The 19,530-nt window shown below is 38.8% G+C and overlaps 1 protein-coding gene across 1 annotated transcript; it reads left to right on the plus strand.

The window, feature by feature from the left end:
- Nucleotides 1–15,864, plus strand: tfb2m (transcription factor B2, mitochondrial). The gene is made up of 9 exons (XM_067988626.1): nucleotides 1–262; nucleotides 3,351–3,786; nucleotides 3,876–3,967; nucleotides 6,951–7,104; nucleotides 8,391–8,539; nucleotides 8,638–8,727; nucleotides 11,863–11,925; nucleotides 12,665–12,813; nucleotides 14,575–15,864. Exons 2-9 carry the CDS (start codon nucleotides 3,363–3,365, stop codon nucleotides 14,765–14,767), a joined length of 1,314 nt encoding a protein of 437 aa, XP_067844727.1. The 5' UTR covers nucleotides 1–262; nucleotides 3,351–3,362; the 3' UTR covers nucleotides 14,768–15,864.
- Nucleotides 15,865–19,530: the final 3,666 nt, after the last annotated feature.

Genomic DNA, 19,530 nt, shown 5'->3' on the forward strand with positions numbered 1-19,530 from the left:
TGTTCACAATCGCCGAGATTCAAGTTTTATCGATAATAACCAATTCGTGTACCACGCCATCGGGCCTCGTGCGATGCCGGGCCGACGGTTGAGTACGGCGTAACGCGTAATGTGACGTAATTACGCAAGGTGTGTGCGGAGGGCTCCGTTCCGTTCAATGTCACAATGGCAATGGCGGCGGCGTGTGTGAGGAGGCAGGTGGCGTGTGAGGCAGTGAACTGAGCTCCGTGTCACGGGCTGGGGGACCTCGCCTTCTGATCAGGTCAGGACATACTGGATTCCGCTCTGTTGCATATTTTATTTTTGGAATGCGGAATTGTCACCTGTTGGAAGTGATATTTCGTAACAGCAGCAATTAAAATGCGAGCATGTTGTGTTGGTGTTCCAGAGTAACATACGCATCAAACTAATAATGTTTTTAAGACAGAGGCAAGCTAATCGCTCCCAAATTAGGGATGCTTGGAAATTAATTGATTCTTAATTTTTGCTGTCTTTCCCCCCCCCCCACCCACCCCCCAAAAGTATTGGGTAACAACGCGGAAATTCCTCATAGCTTGCAGTGTTGTAGATTTCGGTTTATAGTCACTAGTTGTTACCATCTCTAAGTAAGAGAAAGCTTACATCTAATTGACTAACATAATGTGCATTCATGCAGCCTGGTTAGTAGCTTATGATCAAAGTATTCCATTTTTTTTTAAAAATCATTCTTGGGATGTATGCATCACTGGTAAGGCTGGCATTTATTGCCCATCCCTAGTTGCCCTGTGCAACTGAACGGCTTGTTAGGCCACAGAGGGTGCTTAAGAGTCCAACCAAGTCACATGTAGGCTGGATCAGGTAAGGATGGCAGGCTTTCTTCCCTCAACAATGTTGGTGAATCAGTTGGGTTTTTACAACAAGCTGATGGCCTCATGGTCACTCTTCCTGATACCAGCTTTTGATTTCCATTTTTTAACTGAGTTCAAATTCTTGAACTGCCATGGTGAGATTTGAACTCATGTTAAAATTCTGGATTGTAACACCAGGCCTCTGAATTGCTAATCCACTTGCTTAGATGAGTGCAGTTCCAACAACACTCAAGAAGCTTGACACCATCCAAGATAAAGCAGCCCGCTTGATTGGCATCCCATCCACCACCCTAAACATTCATTCCCTTCACCACCGGCGCACAGTGGCTGCAGTGTGTACCATCCACAGGATGCACTGCAGCAACTCGCCAAGGCTTCTTCGACAGCATTTCCCAAACCCACGACCATGAGGCCATCAGCTTGTTGTAAAAGGACAAGAGCAGCAGGCACATGGGAACAACACCACCTGCACGTTCCCCTCCAAATCACACACCATCCTGACCTGGAAATATATCGCCGTTCCTTCATCGTCGCTGGGTCAAAATCCTGGAACTCCCTTCCTAACAGCACTGTGGGAGAACCGTCACCACACGGGCTGCAGCGGTTCAAGAAGGCAGCTCACCACCACCTTCTCAAGGGCAATTAGGGATGAGGCAATAAATGCTGGCCTCGCCAGCGATGCCCACATCCCATGAACGAATAAAAAAAAATAACTAGTATGGTACTGTACCCTAATTTCTGGTTTGGCTTCAATCCATTGACCTGGATCACTATTGAAACATCTGTATTTCCATGATTGTTCTCGTTACATTTTTTTTGTAGTTTCTTCTGTCACTTTTGTGTATGGCTGGCATAATATTTGCTAATGCCATGCTGTTCCATCACATTGATAGTGTTTGTGGCTTCCTAATATTGCATCCTCTAGCACCCTTTGTACTGCACGTTATTTTCGTTGGGGCATGAGCAGGGAGCAATGTTTTCACTCCCAGAGCTCAGAAGATGTTTAATTCCATCTGACTTTTTTTTGAATGATTGGAAGAAGTTGGTGAGTTTCTTAGACTACTGTTCACATTTTAAACTTTTACTATCATTTGAACTTTTAAAATTTTTGCTAGTGCTTTGTGCCAGTAGGTAATCTGCATCTTTACTGGGATGAGGACCATCTTTTCCAGCTTGTCTTGGTAGAGCGAGAGATCAGTTGCCTACTGAGTCTCATGGTTGCTGTATATGATCTGGTGAGACCAAAGCAAGGAGAGGGAAAGAGGGTTTTTAAAAATGCAGGATAACTGCCTTCACTAATAAGTAACTCTCATTCAGTATTTTATTTCTCAAATTAAAACCAGAAAAAGCAGGGAATACGTAGTGATTGGATAGTTCTTTCAAAGAGCTGGCACAGCCTGAATGGCGGCCTCCTGTGCTGTATCATTCTATGATTCTGGTTCAGTCTGCATCTGTAGGGAGAAATGACAAGTTACAATGTTTTGAGTGTGTACCTTTTCATGAGTTTTTTTCTTCCCATTCACCCACTGCACCCCTCATGAAGCAGGTGACCAAGAAGTCTGACATAAATATTTCTAATTACTTTCTCTGATGTTGATTATTGATACATTACTGACTTTTTTTGTCTTCTCTAAAGCTGCGTGACTTGAAAACTATTCTATCCAAGCTGACAATTTGTGGATTATATTTGGCTTATTTTTATAATCTATGATGGTACTGACATTTTGGAAACAGAAAACATCCAATCTATAATATCTTTAATTGTACTTTGATAGAATATACCCTTATTGTTTTAAGAAAAAAAGTTTTCCCTATTTACAATATTAGCAATAAATTGTCAAATGTAGCTAACTGAAAATGTTACTTCAGAAATATATGAGCAATAGTTTTTAAATTAAGATTAAGAATTGCAGGTGAATCGTCTCAGCTTAAATATGAAATCATCATCAAACTTTGGTAGAATACTAGAGTTAATGTAAGACATTTGAATTCATGTTAATAAACAATGTTTTCTAAAGTCATCATGAATGTCTGTTATCCTAAATTCACTGAGCTATTACAGAAGCTAATGGTGAACGACCAAGGCTGTGTCTATGTTGATAGTCAATTTCAGTGAGGGGGCTATAGTTGACCTCCTGAGCTCTAGTGGGGAAAAATTAGTCAGAATTCCAGATCTATTTGGCTATTCAGCAAAGCCTGCTGGAGCTGCACAGATGTGAACATGGAAAGAAGATTCCGGTGAAGACTGAACGGGACTTGGCTCTGTTATCCCCTCCCCCAAAGTTCAAGAGCCTTCAGAAGCTCTGTGTTCAGACTCGTACATGAATACTGGCCATTTCTGTAAAGTACTGTTTTCAATCTTCAACACCCACAATGATGTGGAATGGAATCCTGACTTTAGCTATATTAGTGGCAGGATTGTAGAGCTCGCATATGGTGCAAATGATTGATAGGATTTTGATATCATCCATCTGGAATCTTAATATCTTCCCTTTATTTCAGATCATAACCAAAATGTCATTATTAAGTTACAAGTCTCTACTTTTGACACTAAGGACTGTTTCCTGTAGAGCATGTGGTTGTCCACAACAAGTCCAGCATTTAGTACGGTCATATTCACATCACTCTGGGTTTCCAGAAGGTGGCCCCCTAAAATCTCAGTCTCTGCAGAAGCTCGAGGAATATTCAACCTATTGTGGTAGAACACAGAGAAATTTGTCAGCAGTCGCCAGTTTAATGCTCAGAAAAGAGCAACAGAGGCCTCTGTCTAGGTTTGACTTTCTGGACATGGAAGACATTGAAGAAATGACAATAAAGGCAGAGAGGAGCAGAAACTTCAGGAGATTTATTGTCAATCCTGACCTGGCAAATCTAATAGTGGAATGTCTGGATGGTGATCTCTCTGAAAATAATGCTGTCATTTTGGAGTGCAATCCAGGTAGGTGTACTCTTTAAACATGTATGTTTGTACTTTGCTTAAGGATCTCTTCCCCTGTCTTGATCAATTCAGTTTTATTGCATCCTTAGGCCCTGGAGTTTTGACACGTGCATTACTGAATAGTGGAGCACAGAGAGTGGTAGCTCTGGAGAGTGACCAGCAGTTTTTCCCTGCGTTACAGGTATATAGTTCATCTTTATTGACTTGATCAAAGCTAATTCATTTTTAGAAACTGAGCTCATCGCAATTTAGTGAATGGGTTACATGTGGCAGGTGAATGGCACTTGGCTTTAGATGGACCAGTGGATTGGGGATGCCATCTCTCCAAACCAATTCCTGATTCCAACCTTTGTGTAGAAAAAGGAATGAAGGGCAAGCAATTACTGAGATAGGAGAAGCTAGAGTCATCCCAATTTGCAGCAGGGTTCCAGTGTGGTTCCCTAGGTCAGGAAAATTCTCATTTCCTCCTTGAGTTTATTGATTTTGCTCTGCAATCATGCAAGTTTTGTTGTCTCTAAGTCACGTCAAGAAAGTTCCTCCCATTTAAACTGAAGCATCCATGGGTACGTGTCTACGCTAGTTGCTTCACATGCGATTGTGGGTCTTTTCACACCATTACTGTCATCAGCCATGTTCATGTTGCTTTCTGATAAGGCAGAATTTAGAAGAATTTCAAGCTTGTCTCTATTTTCTCCATGTTTTTACGCAGAAAGTTGTAATAATGTGGAATGCACTGCCTGAAAGTGTGGTGGAAGCAGATTCAGTAGTAACTTTCAGAAGGGAATTGGATAAATCCTTGAAGGGGAAAAAATTCCAGCGATATGGGAAAAGAGCAGGGGAATGGAACTAATTTGATAGCTCTTTGAAAGAGCAGGCACGATTGGCTGAATGGCCTTCTGTGCTGCATCTACGATGATACTATGAAGGATCTTGTTAAGTGAGAGTACTGTGGATATCATCTACAAGGGTAGAATGGTTTTGTTGGGTGTATCGTCTCCCTACACTCAGATATTGGAACTGGGGCTATTGTCTAAATCCGGAAAGAAATCCAAACAATCCGACATAGGATGATGCTGTAACTTATCTCGGGACTCGTCCTTTTGTAAGGGAGCGATTAGGATGCTGTGTAACAATTCAGGGAGAAAGGATCCAATTTTTTTCATGAGCCACTAATCTTCCTGCACCTATTCCTGGGATATTGGCAGTCTTTGGGTAAGCTCTGGTAGCACTGCATCAGCCTGTCTTCCATAGCAGGGGCACCAATGTTTTTGGTTCATTTCCGAAGTTCTTCTCAGATATTTGGTCACAGGACTTGAGCGTATAATCTAGGCTAGCACTTCAGTACAATATTGAGGGACTATTGCATTGTCAGAGGTGCTGTCTTTTTCAAGTGAGAAGATAAAATAAATCTGTCTGTTCAGATTGGAATAAGATGCCATTGCACTATTTGAAGAAGACCAGAGAGCTCTCCCAGTGTCTTGCACTTCAAATGTAATTTATTGGCTTTGAAATGTCTGAGGTTGTGAAAGGTGCTTTTAAAAATGCTAGTTTGTTCTTTCTAATGAATAGTTGAACTATCTTGTATAAGGAAATATTCCTGTCCTCCCTGAGGAGGATCTAATGAATTGGATTCATAGAATAGGAGAACACACACTGAGGATAATTGAGAATGATTGCACGAGGTCCAGTGGTTAAAATTTATTCTTGGGTAATGGTTACGATTTCAGTCTGTTGCACCAGGTTTCTCATGGACTACTGCTCACATAACTTGTGGAACATTAGTTGGTAGCTAAAAACTTGGATTTTATTGTCACACACTTTCAAATCAAGAATGTTGAAGGCAGTAAGTACCAGAGTGAAGTATTTCAGATTTCCAGTGCTCCCTCTTGGCTTGACTCAGCACCCAGAATGTTCACAATTTCTGTCAGTAACTTTCTTTGCCTGCAGCATATGCATACCTATAATTTAGATTGGAGAATTTGGCTTTGTACTTCATAGATGCTCTGTTGCTTTAAATGCTGGAATTTGGATTTACTAACCAGTCCTGTGGCACTTGAGGTTTGGTTGGTTTAAGTTCTGCTTCTGAAAGAATGGAAGGGTTCACTGGGCATTGTGTTTTGGGACAGGTAATTTTGCCTGTGGTGTGGTATGATAGCATGTTGGTCTGGACTCTCTTTGCTTCCCTCCCCCTGCCCAACTCTCCCATTCTCTTTGAGACACACTTCAGCATTATATTGGTGTTAACACTCAGGATTTTGTAAGAGTTGCAGGTGGAGGGAGCATTAAACTAATAACAATACTGACCAAAGAAAGCTTGGTTGGACCCACAGGTGCTAAACATTTATTAATTGACATTTCACCTTCTGGATCTGCAGGTTCCAACCAGTAGTCAGATAAGGCACACCCAAATAATACTTTGGTTTTGAGCAAAATAGGAGTTTCTTCTCTTCAGTTATAAATAAAAATTTGGCATATAGAATGCTGGATTGAAAGATTTGTATTGTCATATTGGGGGAACGGCCTGAGTGTGAACTGATATATCCCAGCAATCTTTATCTACGATTTCATTCTACTAAATTTAATTTAGCAGCCGTTTTGGCTTACTGTTCCTTTTGTGGATAAGGATATGATAAGGGAGCTTTCTCTAATGGTTGATGTTCAGGGGAGGTGAGCTACTTTTAGACCCTCGAGATATCAGCATGAGAAATTAATCTCATTCTCCACAAATCTAGATATCCCCCTTTCAACTCACCAAATTGCATTTAAGTTTATAATGCTAGAAATGATAAATTCCTTTGATTTCTGTACTTAGACCTAATGTTTGTGCAGAACAAATCAGAATTAGAGGATATGGAGTTCCCCTCTCCACTGTTTAGGTAACGTCCTCTGACCAATCTGGTGTGTGTAAAGATTGCATGGGTGACTCAATGATTCTACTCTTCCTTCCACGTCACTCCTCAAATGATTGTGCTTTACTGCAGCTGGCACTTTGTTCTGGTAAAAATTTGAATCTTGTTGGCATTTTAAGGTACAGACTCCCATTCCTTCGCTGTGTACCACGATAAATAGTTACTGATTGGTGCTTCAAAATAAAACTAGGCAGTTGTCGGCACTTCAGAAATATCTGCGGAAGCATTTGCTAAAATATTGAAATAAACATTTAGTCCCTAGAGAAACGTTTGAATGGACAGTTGGAGGTGGTGCACTGCGACTTCTTCAAGCTGGATCCAATTGGTCGTGGCCCAATGAGACCTCCTGCCATGTTATCTGAAAAACTTTTCAATGATCTGGGAATATCGGAGGTTGCTTGGACTGCAGGTGATTATCTCTTTAGAAATCTCTATCTGTTTTACTGAACTGAGTTGAGCAATAGTCATTTTGAATGTTTGAATTTGATTCAACAATGTTTACATTGTAAAGATGTGGAGATGCCGGTGATGGACTGGGGTTGACAATTGTAAACAATTTTACAACACCAAGTTATAGTCCAGCAATTTTATTTTAAATTCACAAGCTTTCGGAGATTTTCTCCTTCCTCAGGCAAATGTCAGGCATTTGCCTGAGGAAGGAGAAAATCTCCGAAAGCTTGTGAATTTAAAATAAAATTGCTGGACTATAACTTGGTGTTGTAAAATTGTTTACATTGTAAAGAATAGTAACCTGAACTTTATATGAAGGCTAACTGAGTAGTAATTTGGTTGAAAATCCACTAGATGGTGTTCGAGTAACATTGTTCAGGCAGCAATAACTAATTATTGCAAACGTTATCAATTTGACCTTAAAAAAAAATGTATATTGCACCTTTAACATGTGTTCTATGGTAACACTGCGATTGACTGGAAGACTTGAGTGTTAAATTGACCTTTTTGCATACAAAGGTTGTCAGTTGGAAGATTTAGATTTAATGATTTAGAATTTTTAAATAGTACTTTAATAAATTGTGTGAGATTTATGCACCTTTATAGATGGGTCACCTTTTCAACTAGGCAAACCCTTCTGAGGGTTTTGGTTGGTGGGGTCTTCAAGATTTGAAAAAACAGTATTTTTTTGATTAACATTTTTGTTGTCTTAACCCACTTCTTAAGTCCATCCTTAACTCCATTATTTTATCTATCTGCGGCATTATGTTTAACCTGCCCTTTCTCCAAGGTTTATGAGCACGTCAGTTGGGCCCACTGCAGTTGGTGTCAGCACCCCAAGGTTAGGGAGGGGAAAGTTAACCGAGGTTCCTGCTCCTGATAGCTATCCAGCAGCCTTCTATGTGGATGGTGGGTGAGGACCGGATCGGGCTTGGGCGTTTGTGCCCCCATAGTCGGCTAGTCTGCTGACGCTGTGGAGGCTCACAGGTGAAGTCTGACCACTTGGTTGATATATAGGACAGTACCTCACACTTGTGGAACCATATCCCAGCAAGGAGTTAACACCCTCAGGAGAGAATAAGGTGGTTTGGTGGGGGGGGGAGGTGGGCGAATAAGGTGGTATGGGCATGGCATGAATGGATTTTGATTTGTGCTTTAGACAAATTTAAGTATTACATTTTGTTAGATTTTTAAAAAATATATAGATGGACTATTGTATTAAGAAATTCCAGTTCTCTTTCCTAGATATTCCAATAAAAGTAGTTGGAATCTTTCCACAAAAAAATGAACGGAATATGCTTTGGAAGCTTGTTTATGCTTTGTTCGAACGGATTTCCGTGTTTCAGCATGGGAGAATAGAAATTAACATGTTCATCAGTGAAAAAGAATACACGGTATGTTTAGTGATCTCTTTGAAGCCCTTGAAACGTCCTCTTGTGAGTCGTGCTTTGAATTCAGTTGTTGAAATTGAGCATTTTATTATTATTTGTAGAAGCTGACAGCAGAGCCTGGAAACCTGAAACATTATCAGGCATTGAGTGCTTTGTGGCAGATGGCTTGTGAAATACAGTTGTTGCACAAGGTGAGAATTTGTCTTTGTGTTTGTTTTTAATACCAAGAGTGTAAAATGTGGACAGTGCTTTTATTTGCAGTTATTTTAGTTCTCTTTAAGTGACCGGGGGTTCTCTTCATACATACACTTTAAATGGAGGTGAAGTATATGAAACACTGATGCTTTTCCTAATGGTCATATGTAGTACAAATCACATCACTGCATCACATCTTTCCATTGCAAACTGCAACTGGACTCTGGCTTTGTTTGGGGTGGTCTACTCGAGGATCCACTGCCAGAGTTTGGAATGTCATTACCATGAAAACACTCTGGGGTTAAAGTGGTCCCAGTGTAACCTTGTATTCTGTTTGATGTGGACCTTCATATTTATCACCACAATGCAGATTGAATGGGCTCAAGGGTCTGAGCTGAAAACAATCTGGCATTGGGATTCCCATTCGGTTTTAAGACCTGCAGATGGGCAATGCACTTGCCATTATTTGAATTGTTTGTATTTTTACTTCCTTTGGTATGATGTAGGGTTTCAGCTTACTTTACCTTGTTTCCTCTTTTTTTTTAATAGTAAAAACAGAAATGATTCGGAGCACTTTTTTTGTAACCTACTGCACTCTGTCTGTAACACATTGTATCGAGTTTTAGAATAGCTCATATACTGGTCTACTGTTTGATACCCCCAGCAAATTATATCAAAATTGTTTTTTCATTCCTCTTAATGTTAAAATGATTGAGGTTTCTGGAAGTGCATTTGGTTTTCTGAAATTGATGTATATAACTGGCTGTAGCTTTTGTTAGGTGTGCAGTTTTTTTACAAAATTGTTTGAATGCAGCCATTTGGCTTTTTTTTTAAATGGATAATCTTGCTGATGAATGTTACAGATTTGAATTGTTCAGATTCCATTCAGTGTATTTAAACATGTGAAGGAATTGTGAACCATTGCTAGCAATAACCAAGAAAGGGATCTTGTGGTATATTTTAGCATCAGTGAAAAGGCAGATAAGGTACTGAATTAGCAGAGAGAAGAGTATAAAGCTAAAGCAGATGTATTATTGCTGTATAAGACACCAGGCCCCATCTAGGTATTGATATGCAATTTTGGTCACTTTTTTTTCACAAGGAAAATATTGCCAAGAGGACACTGAGGCTCACAACAAAGATAATGTTTGGGTATTGGGAGTTTGTTGTGAAGAATGTTGATGCCACTATGATTGGAATAGATTTTTTTTTTCCAATTGAAGTTTTTGAGATTGTGAACTAAATCAACAAAATTGATCAGGCAAATTGTTTACTCTGGTGAAGGGGATGCAAGTTTAAAAATTTAGGAAGTTAAAGTAAGAAGGGAAGTCAGCTGGAATATTTTAACCCAAAGGGTAAAGATTTAAAATTAATGATCAGGAAAGGCCTTTTGAAATGGACAGTATAAATGGTTTCAAGAGATCATTAGAAGAATTTCTTGGGCTAGTGTACAGTAGGAATCTAGGTAGATGGTTCTAAGGTATGAAAAATAGACCCACTGACCATTTCCCAAAGATTCTTGTTTTGATTCAGTTATGAATTCTGAGCAAAATCACTACTTAACACAGAATATTTAGAAATGAGTAATTTTAAACATACATGCTACTTAATAGTGCATTAGGCTTAACCGACAAATGCCATTTTGAAAACCTTAAAGTCCCCAAATGTACCACGTTACACATCTTTATTGTTAAAATAGATGTATTTTCACGTTCAGGTCAAAAGTAAGCAGTTCATAAAATGGGTTGTTTTCCTACTTTTGCATCCTTATTTAGAATAGTAAATCAGAATTTTTAAAATTTGCATTACTGTTGAAGTGGTTGGTTCTGCAAGTGCATTTGGCTTTCTGGACTTTGTAACTGGCTGCAATGTACACTACGTGTGCAGTCTTTGTTTTCCAAAATAGCTAGTTTTAATTGATCCATTTGACCTCCTTCTGTCTCTTTTTCCCTCCTCCCCTAAGTGTTCAGTAGCCCTTCGCTCACTCTGAGGAGGGACTCCCTCTCTGGTGGTTCTTGCATCATTTGAGCACTGCTGATTTTTATTGCTGCACCAAGTTGGCTAGCTGTGCACTGGATTTCCCTAAATTTTGAGATTGGGGTATTAGCCTTCATTGAGTACTTCACTGAATAAAATTGCAGTAGCAGCTTATGTCATTAAGCTTCAAGCAGCCAACTGGGAGGAGAGAAGAGGCTCATTCAAGTCTCAAGTTTCTTTTGCACACATGTAACAACTACTCAACACAAGTAATCTGATTTATGTATTTAACATTTTAAACCTGCTTTGTGCCCACAGTGTGAACCTTTTATGGCAGAGGTGAGGTGATGCATCACAATAATTTCAGCAATGTAGATAAGGTGGCACTTTTCTAGGGACAAGAAATGTTGAACATTAAGATTATAGGGGTACTTCAATTTATTCTTACTGAGAATGCTTATGCATAGTTTCTAACATAGCATAGTGTACCTGCACAGTTTGGCTTAGTAACTCCTCCAAGCAAATGTCCCTTGATTGCAGCATAGTTCATTGGCATCCATCTGTGGTGAAAACAAATGTATTTAACTTGTTTAAAACAAACCAATCACATCCTGTTTTAATATTGGACCCTGTGATACTGAACTGATAGCTACAACCTGCTAACATAAATAGAAATAAACTGAGACTTGACTTCTGTTTTGTTGCATTGGCGTTTGACTGGGGACTTACAATGATCTCCTCATGCTGGTTTCAAAGATCTCATGCCATTGAAAAATAGATATGCTAGTTTATCATCTCATTTGCTGTTTGTGGGATCTTGGATTACGCCAGCTGACTGTTGCATTGAAACCTGTTGAAATGGTAACTACACTTCAAAAGTAATCTATTGGTTGTGAAGTCCTGGAGACGTGATAAAATATAATATTAATGCAAATTCTTAACCATTACAAATACTTGAAAGTACCCAGCCATTATACTGCAGTTGTGTTCCCCAGTGTAGGGCTATTTGGTGCCTCCAGAAGTAAGACATTTTATCAGGTAGAATTATCTTAATATTCCAACATTTCTAGTAGGAATACCACAATTGTAATGTAATGTTTATTGTTTTGAAGTAACAAATATGATTTCTAAATTTAATATTGTTTCTGTTTTAGGAGCCTTGGTCATCTTTTGTTACAAATTCTAAAAATGGTGCATGTGGAATACCACGAAGTGCGGTAAGCTTTTAGTTTGTCTCGAGTGTTGTGAAGTACAAATTCTTAGAATGAATTCTGCATCTTCATTGTTCAAAATGGTTACAAATAACTCCCATTCTTCAGTTTGTACGTAGAATTAAATGCTTCTTCAAATGGGGAGTAATATCTGGGGCGCTATCCCTTTTTAAGAAATAAATCGGTGGCCACAAAACACCAACTCTGATCAGATTGGTATTTCTCACCCTGTTGTATGTAACAATGTAATTCTGAATTGCATCTTGGTTCTTTTTCTCCATATTACGAACATTGGTTTTCACTCTGCACCCTCAAAAATTGTCTGTTTAATGGTTCATTTTATACTTGGCTAGATACTCTTGTTTGTTTTGGTGGTTTAGGCTTTTGAATTGTTCTGCTTTGGTGGTAAAGGTATTTGGATTTTCAGGGTGTTAACCACCTTCTACTGGAATTCCTCTCAACCTACTTCCTAATGTATGTGTTTACTACTTAATTTTATTTTTAAAAGATATGCTGGGCCCCAGTTAATTTATGTTCATTTTATATGAAATGGTCTTCATTTTTGTACATTCAAAATGGAAAGCCAATTGGAATGGGTTCCTTTTGGTATTCCAGCTACTTTTATACTTCTACCATGTTTTTATAATTATTCATTGTTTAACAGGAAACTAATCCTGTTTAGAAAAATAGGATTTCAGCTTCAAATATGAAATTAACCATATTGTCTCTCTTGAAATTTCTGTAGCTAACAAATGATCATTTGTGTCTTGTGCGACTGACTCCACGCAGAGACTTATTTAATCAGACTTTGACAGCTGCCAATGCGTCCACGCTAGTTGTGATGCTGAAGCAATGCCTTACAAAACGCAAAGCTAAACTAATTGATCGACTGGAGTAAGTATACAGTACTTTCCCAAGTTGGGCACTTTCTTGGGGAAAATCTTTTTTGGGGCAAGGTTCAATTTTCTCTTTCTCATCTCCTCCCTGTACCCTCCTGAGGCAGGGAGGTGGACCCATCAGATGCTGTCAATACCTTAAGTGAGTATAGGATGTCGTGGAGCTAGGAAAGTATTGCTCTGAGCCAAGAGTTGGCAAAACTCGTCCACTGGAAGTTCAGGCGCTCCCCAAGAGCAGTGTGACTTAAAGAAGTTTTTTCTTCCCCTCAGGCTCGTATTCAGAATCGTATTGTCTCTTACCTGATCATCTTGTACTCGGGTATTTTATAGTTTGAAATTCTGATGTTGGGGGGTGGGGGGGGTTTAAAATAAACATGGTGTATCATCATTGTCCATATTTCCTAAATCAGGTTATAAACTGAGGCATAGTGAATTTTTTTAACGTATAATTGGGCATAATGTAGCTTAATAACCAGTGCTGCCCGATGGCGTATATAAAGAAAATCAGGATAATATCCTGACAAGATATTCTTCAAGGCCATGAGACAAATCCTTAACCCATTACCGTGACTCCTCATCAAGGAAGCATCAGGGATTCAGAAGCGAGTTTATGCCTAGGAGTTAAATGATGCCTAAATTTGGCTCGGCACACTGTCTTGGATCCACCAGTTCGGATTATATAAACAATTGTACTACCAACCTTCCATCAGGATCCACACAAGCTCTTGAGTGAGTTAATCCTTTCTTGGCAATAATGAAAGAAGTCGTCAGACACAAAGTCATTTAGTAACAGTTGTTTATTAACTGTAGAATTATAGTTACCAACACTTAATTGAGTGCAAATAATTAGTGGATGGGGTTAATTAACTAAAGGTTACAATGGCCGTTCAGTTATGTCACATTAATTAATCAGTAATTGCTTGCTGTTTATAAATTGAGTCTGAAATTGATATAAATTGGTGAAATTAATTTAGGATTAGACTCCTTGGCTAGCTGACAAGTTAACAGCTATAGATAGTCAGGCCTATTGAATAGATTCAACTTCATTTGCTTGCAGTTAGCAATGTTTCTAGAACTTACACAATCTCCTCCTTTTGAGCTGGCGTGCATGAACTGGTTTCCTTGTCTTCCTCTGGGAGGATGATAGCCTTCTGAGATGTCAGACTGATGAATCTCCATTTTTCTACATTAAAGACACTATATAAATGCATGTTGTTTTTGTTCTCATCCGTAGAGTTGTTATGCATTTCTCCTAGATCCTCTGCTTCTGAGTGAATTTGTTTCCTGCATTGGTAGCAGCTTAAACCTCACCTCCCTTGATCTCAGGGAAATTTGTGCATTGAAGTGACGCACTTGCTTCTGTCTGTTACAGCTGTACAATCTCAATCTGATTACTGACTCCATTTTGAGGACACATTTAAGGCAATTCTTTGAGCATTTCACCTATACTTAGTCAGTGCAATGCCAAAACTATGCTTGACTGAAATGTGTAACTTCAAAATCCTCGCTTCCCTCCCATGTAATTGCTGATATTGCTCAGTGAATTTTAAGCAGTAATCCAATTTAATTTCAACACTGCTCATCTTATGAACAAATTAAGCTCCACATTTGCACCTCAAGAGTTGGATTTATGCTGCACAATATAATAAAACATATGTAGTTTATTAAAACATAGTGAATGTCAATTGGCCTTTTAAACAAAAATCCTTTTTTTAAGAAGTAATTTGATCCAAAACTTTGTTTTTAAATCACTATATAGGTCTTGGTGTCCTGGAAGTGGGGAGAAGTTATTGAAGCAGCTGGATTTACCAGAGAACATATTAACAGGTGATGTGTATCCAGAGGAGTACAAGCAACTCTTTGAAGCAATGGAGCACTCTCAGGAGTTCAGTCATAGCTGGTTATATGATGAGGTCTTGGAGAACATAAATTCTACAGTATCACATATCTGAGTGTATAACTTTAGGAAAAAACTGTCCTGCTCCTCCAATCTCTGACAGTGCAGTGTGACTGCTAACTACATCCGAATCACTGGAGACCTTCAAGTGCTTTTATGTGTTACTAAAAGTATGGTCCATTTCTAGTTCAAAATGATATTCAGTGCACCCTGTCAGTGAAATCTCCATGTTGGCTTCAATCTTGATATTGTAGACCATACTAATCAATATGCCCTCCATATATATTACAAGGAAACTGTTTGACATAAAGGCAGTTTTGAGGGGTTTAGTTCCCACGCAGAGCTCAGTTGACAAATATGAGATGAGACACAACAGTGAAGAGTACATGTTCTACAGAAGTACAGATTGCAGTAATAGTTTTTTTTAAACTTGTGCAAAAACTGAATTTTATTCAAATTGATTTTTTTATTATAACATTGTACTAAGATGTAATATTCCCAAATTAAATATTTTGGATCAGTAGTGAAGTTTTTTTAATAATTGGAGTCTGTTAAATTTTGGTTAAGAGGGTACTCAATGTTGAAGAAGCACATGTTTGCTTATATGATTATGGAAGGTCAAGTGCCTCATGAACAAAAGGACCATAACTAAGTTACAGGAATGTTGCCGAATATAAAGTGAATTGAATTACAATGAGCAAGAATCAGATGACTAAAAACCAGTGGTGCATGTGTCACTGTTAACAGTTGTGATTTGCAAATGGCATTTTATTTTTTAGCTATAGATATGTATAGTTAACAGTGGTGCAATCAAATTTAGCACAACTGTTGTACAAAGGTTAATACCAATTAAATCTGTTCTTGACAATCTGAAGATTTCCATAGCTTTATGGCATTTAGTTTGGACTTGGTTTTTGGTACGTTCTTGAATACGCTGATTGTTTTTGTCAGCTGTAGCTTGTGTAACGGCATCAATTGCAAAGTTTTTCACTAATGATTTTAAATAAATTCCCTCATCAGTTCTGGTCACTAATGCTTTCAGCTGGGCGAATTTTTAAATTCAAGGAAATGGTAATATCTGTTGTCATGCTTCCATGAACATTGAATGTAAAGCAATAAATTTTCCTTGTATGGGGTTCATGTCACATCTAACACTGCTGTTTTGTTGTATTTGTGTTTCGTATACTTTCTCAGTCACATTACCGAGCGGCTGAGGTAATGCTGCATCTTGAATTTGTTACATGGGTTACAAAAGTTTAATACTTCATTTTACATTGGCATCATTGGAAGCAAATAAACAGGGGCTTCATGCCCTCAAGTGCTTTTTGTCACTTCCACTGTTTTTTTATTTTGCTTTTACCAGAAAACCTTAAGGTACATGAAGTGGATGTGAATCTTGCAAACAACACAGGTACTGATGCCTGTGTACTCCAAGGGAATCTCTTTGATTTTCTTTTTCACATTTGTGGAGTGTCACTAAGATCTGGAGGAGTCCTTCAAAAGTATTTTAAGTAATTTGTGTTTCTTTCATAGAATTGCTCCTGGTCTGTGGGTGTGGAAGTAGAAGTAAAAGATGATGGGTTGAGGGTAGTGGGAGGGTGCAAGCAGAGTTGCGCTAATGTGGAAAGAGAGCAACGGTATGTGGTACCACCAGACCTGGCTCTGAGGTCAGAATGGATAGATGGATCAAGGCAATACCATTTGAAGAGGGAAGATTTATTAATTTCTGTGTATAATTTATTTACAAATAGTAATGAAATGTGGGCTTTAAATAATACCATCCCTGTTTAATTTTAATAGTAGCTGGGATGTGAGAAACTTGCGTATTGCACAGCAATGTCTTTTTTACCATTCTCTGGTTGTGTTTTTTTTTAAATCCAAACCCATACATTTGTAACACTGAACTAATCAAAGAACAGGCACTACCCTCCATTTGAATTAAGCAAAAAATTACTGCATTATGCTTGCAGAAGGGTAGGCACATAAAATTATACAGATTTGGGGTGTGATGGTATGAACTACTTTGGACCTAGATGACAATACGTGTTGACTGCTGGAGTTATTTCTTTGTAAATTTAGTTTTGATATAGAAACTTTCCTGGTGTTGTGCAACTAAAATCTCACATTTAAGCTAGTTAATGCCACTATTCTGTTGAGATATCCATTGTACATGGATCCTTGGAGCGATGGCTTGTCACCTTTTTGAGTTGTTAAAATTAAGCCATAACAGTGATGAAATTATTCCAGGATATTGAAGTTCAGAGACGTGAATAGAACATACAACATCTTTGTGTGGAAACAAAGTATTGGACTGTTGACCAGAGGTCACCGGTTACGGTTATTGGCTTAGTACAAAGAGACGTTCAATTCTCTCTTAACTCAATTCTCTTTATTCACGTCGTTAGATCATATACATATAGCTTATACGTCTGGTTAGATATAGACATGCAGTTTGCACCAGGTTATACAGTTTTATACCCAAACTCTGATCTAAACGCACACCCACTAGGTTTCTCTAACACTCCCTGAGTGGTCACAGAATATAAAGGCTAATACCCGAAAAGGAGAGCTGATGCTGGCTAGATGTTCCATTTTCGCTCTTGCTCTAGCTCTCGACGTCGTCTCTACGTCCCTGACATAGGTTCTTCCACTTCCGTGATGGTTGGTCTCCGGAGTCTTCGCTGGCTCCACACCCGAGATTCTTCATTCTTATTCCGAATTTTATCTCTTCAAGCTATGCTGTCTCTCTCTCCCGTTGGTTTAGGCTTGCTCGCCTTGTCCATGTCTTCTCCACATTGGCTCTGTCCCAAGGACTTAGGTAGCATTACCTCATTACTCCTTTTCTAAATAAGGACTTGTGTCTTATCACATCTCCTTTTGTCTTTCACAAAACTTAGCTAATTCAAACCGGTTCCGGAGTCAGCTCAGGCCAGCGACTGAACTCATAAGAACATAAGAAATAGGAGTAGGCCAATCGGCCCTTCGAGCCTGCTCTGCCATTTAATAAGATCATGGCTGATCTGATCCTAACCTCAAATCTAAATTCATGTCCAATTTCCTGCCCGCTCCCCGTAACCCCAAACTCAGGTTACTTCAGTTTCAGTTTGCAACAGAATGCAACATAATTTGGAGTGAAGTCAGACACCCTTTGTCTTGGCCTGGTTTCTATTTGAACATAAGTCCCAGTTGCTTTTGCCTGTGTGTCAGCAGTTTGGAATAAACTCAGTAGTTTATGCATCCCCTGGCCAATAGTATATCATGCATTCAAGGATTACTTCTGCTGATTGGATTTCCATAATACTTTGATAAATTTTTCACAAAAAAAAATACACCAGTTCCATGTTTCTCCAAACTTGTTTTCCCCATTATCTCCTCCCAGTTTTATCTCCTTCCTATAACTTTAGATAAAGCATTTTTGATGGTCACTGGCATGCAAGATCATGAGACTACCACTGGTAATGTTTAACAGTAGATGCTAAAGCACTGGGACTTATGTTCAAATAGAAACCAGGCCAAGACAAAGGGTGTCTGACTTCACTCCAAATTATGTTGCATTCTGTTGCAAACTGAAATTTTGCTAGTGGTTTTTGTTTCTTTATCCCTCATAATATACCAATTGCCCAGCTTTTTTTAAAAAAACTTAATGATCCACAAACTCAATTCAACTGCCTTTAACATAGGTTGCTACTTAAACAGTCAGAACATAAAGGACTGTCTTGCTGAGTACACCTAACAATTCTGCTTGGAGCTGGAGATGCACTGCCCTGATTTTCAAACTTCTCTGTAACGAGAAAAGCACTTCAAGCTTCCGAAAGATAATGTCAAGTTGGAAAGCTAATAATATGGGTCCAGCAAAAACAGTTGCTTAATTCTCTAGCTGATTTAAAAACCTTGATAGACTAACATTTCAAGGGAAAAGAAAAATTAAGGTTTTTGAATTAACACAGGGTGCACTAGAAAGGTTAATGAATACTAAATTTAAAAATATCAAATGGAAGCTGTCAAAACAGCTATATTGGATTACAGAATGAACAAGCAAAGGAGACTAAATAATGAACAGAAGAGACCTAAATCGGAACAAAGAGTCCCTTTATTGAAGATTTTCATTGTTGGGTAGAGGGTAGGTGATAGTCAGTTACAACCGTAGATATGTTTTACTAATCTACCTCTTCTCTGCTTTGAGAAGCATGCTTGAAATCCATCTTTTCCAACATATCTTTGGTCTCCTGATCCGAATTTCTTCCTGTTTGGCATCCGCCTCCATCCCCGTAAAGCACGCAAGTTATTCCGCTGGATGAGGAGTGCCACTTACCTAAGTTGTATGACGCTGAGTTGGTGAACCAATATAAAAAGTGCTTTGTACTGGGTAACCCTAGTAGCAATCTACTATCATGCTGGATTTTTTTCAAGAAAGAGAGGAATACAGTCAAATATATTGCAAACCCAATGAGAGGAACAGAGCTGGGGTTAAGAAGAAACTCACACAAGATTACCCTTTTGTCGCTGGAAATAAACTGAGCTGGCAGGTTTGAGTCAATTAGAAGTCCTTGTAAAATTATACGTTAATAAAATCCTCAGGTCAGATTGGTTCCAATGTGCCAAAGCACTGGTGGATTGTATCCATCAGTAAAATACAATCCCTCAATCAGAAACAAAATTGCTTTTCAGTTTACAGCTGAGGCCATGGAGCAGGAGGGGTGACCTCCCCGACACATCTCCTGTTCTTGCAAGCCCTAAAAGGGACAAAGCAATTAATCCTTTTGCACCAAAACATTTACCCCCGCCTCCCACGTACGTGTACAAAAAGAATGTGAAACA

Source organism: Heptranchias perlo, chromosome 8, assembly GCF_035084215.1.
Source record: "Heptranchias perlo isolate sHepPer1 chromosome 8, sHepPer1.hap1, whole genome shotgun sequence".
Lineage (NCBI taxonomy): Eukaryota > Metazoa > Chordata > Chondrichthyes > Hexanchiformes > Hexanchidae > Heptranchias > Heptranchias perlo.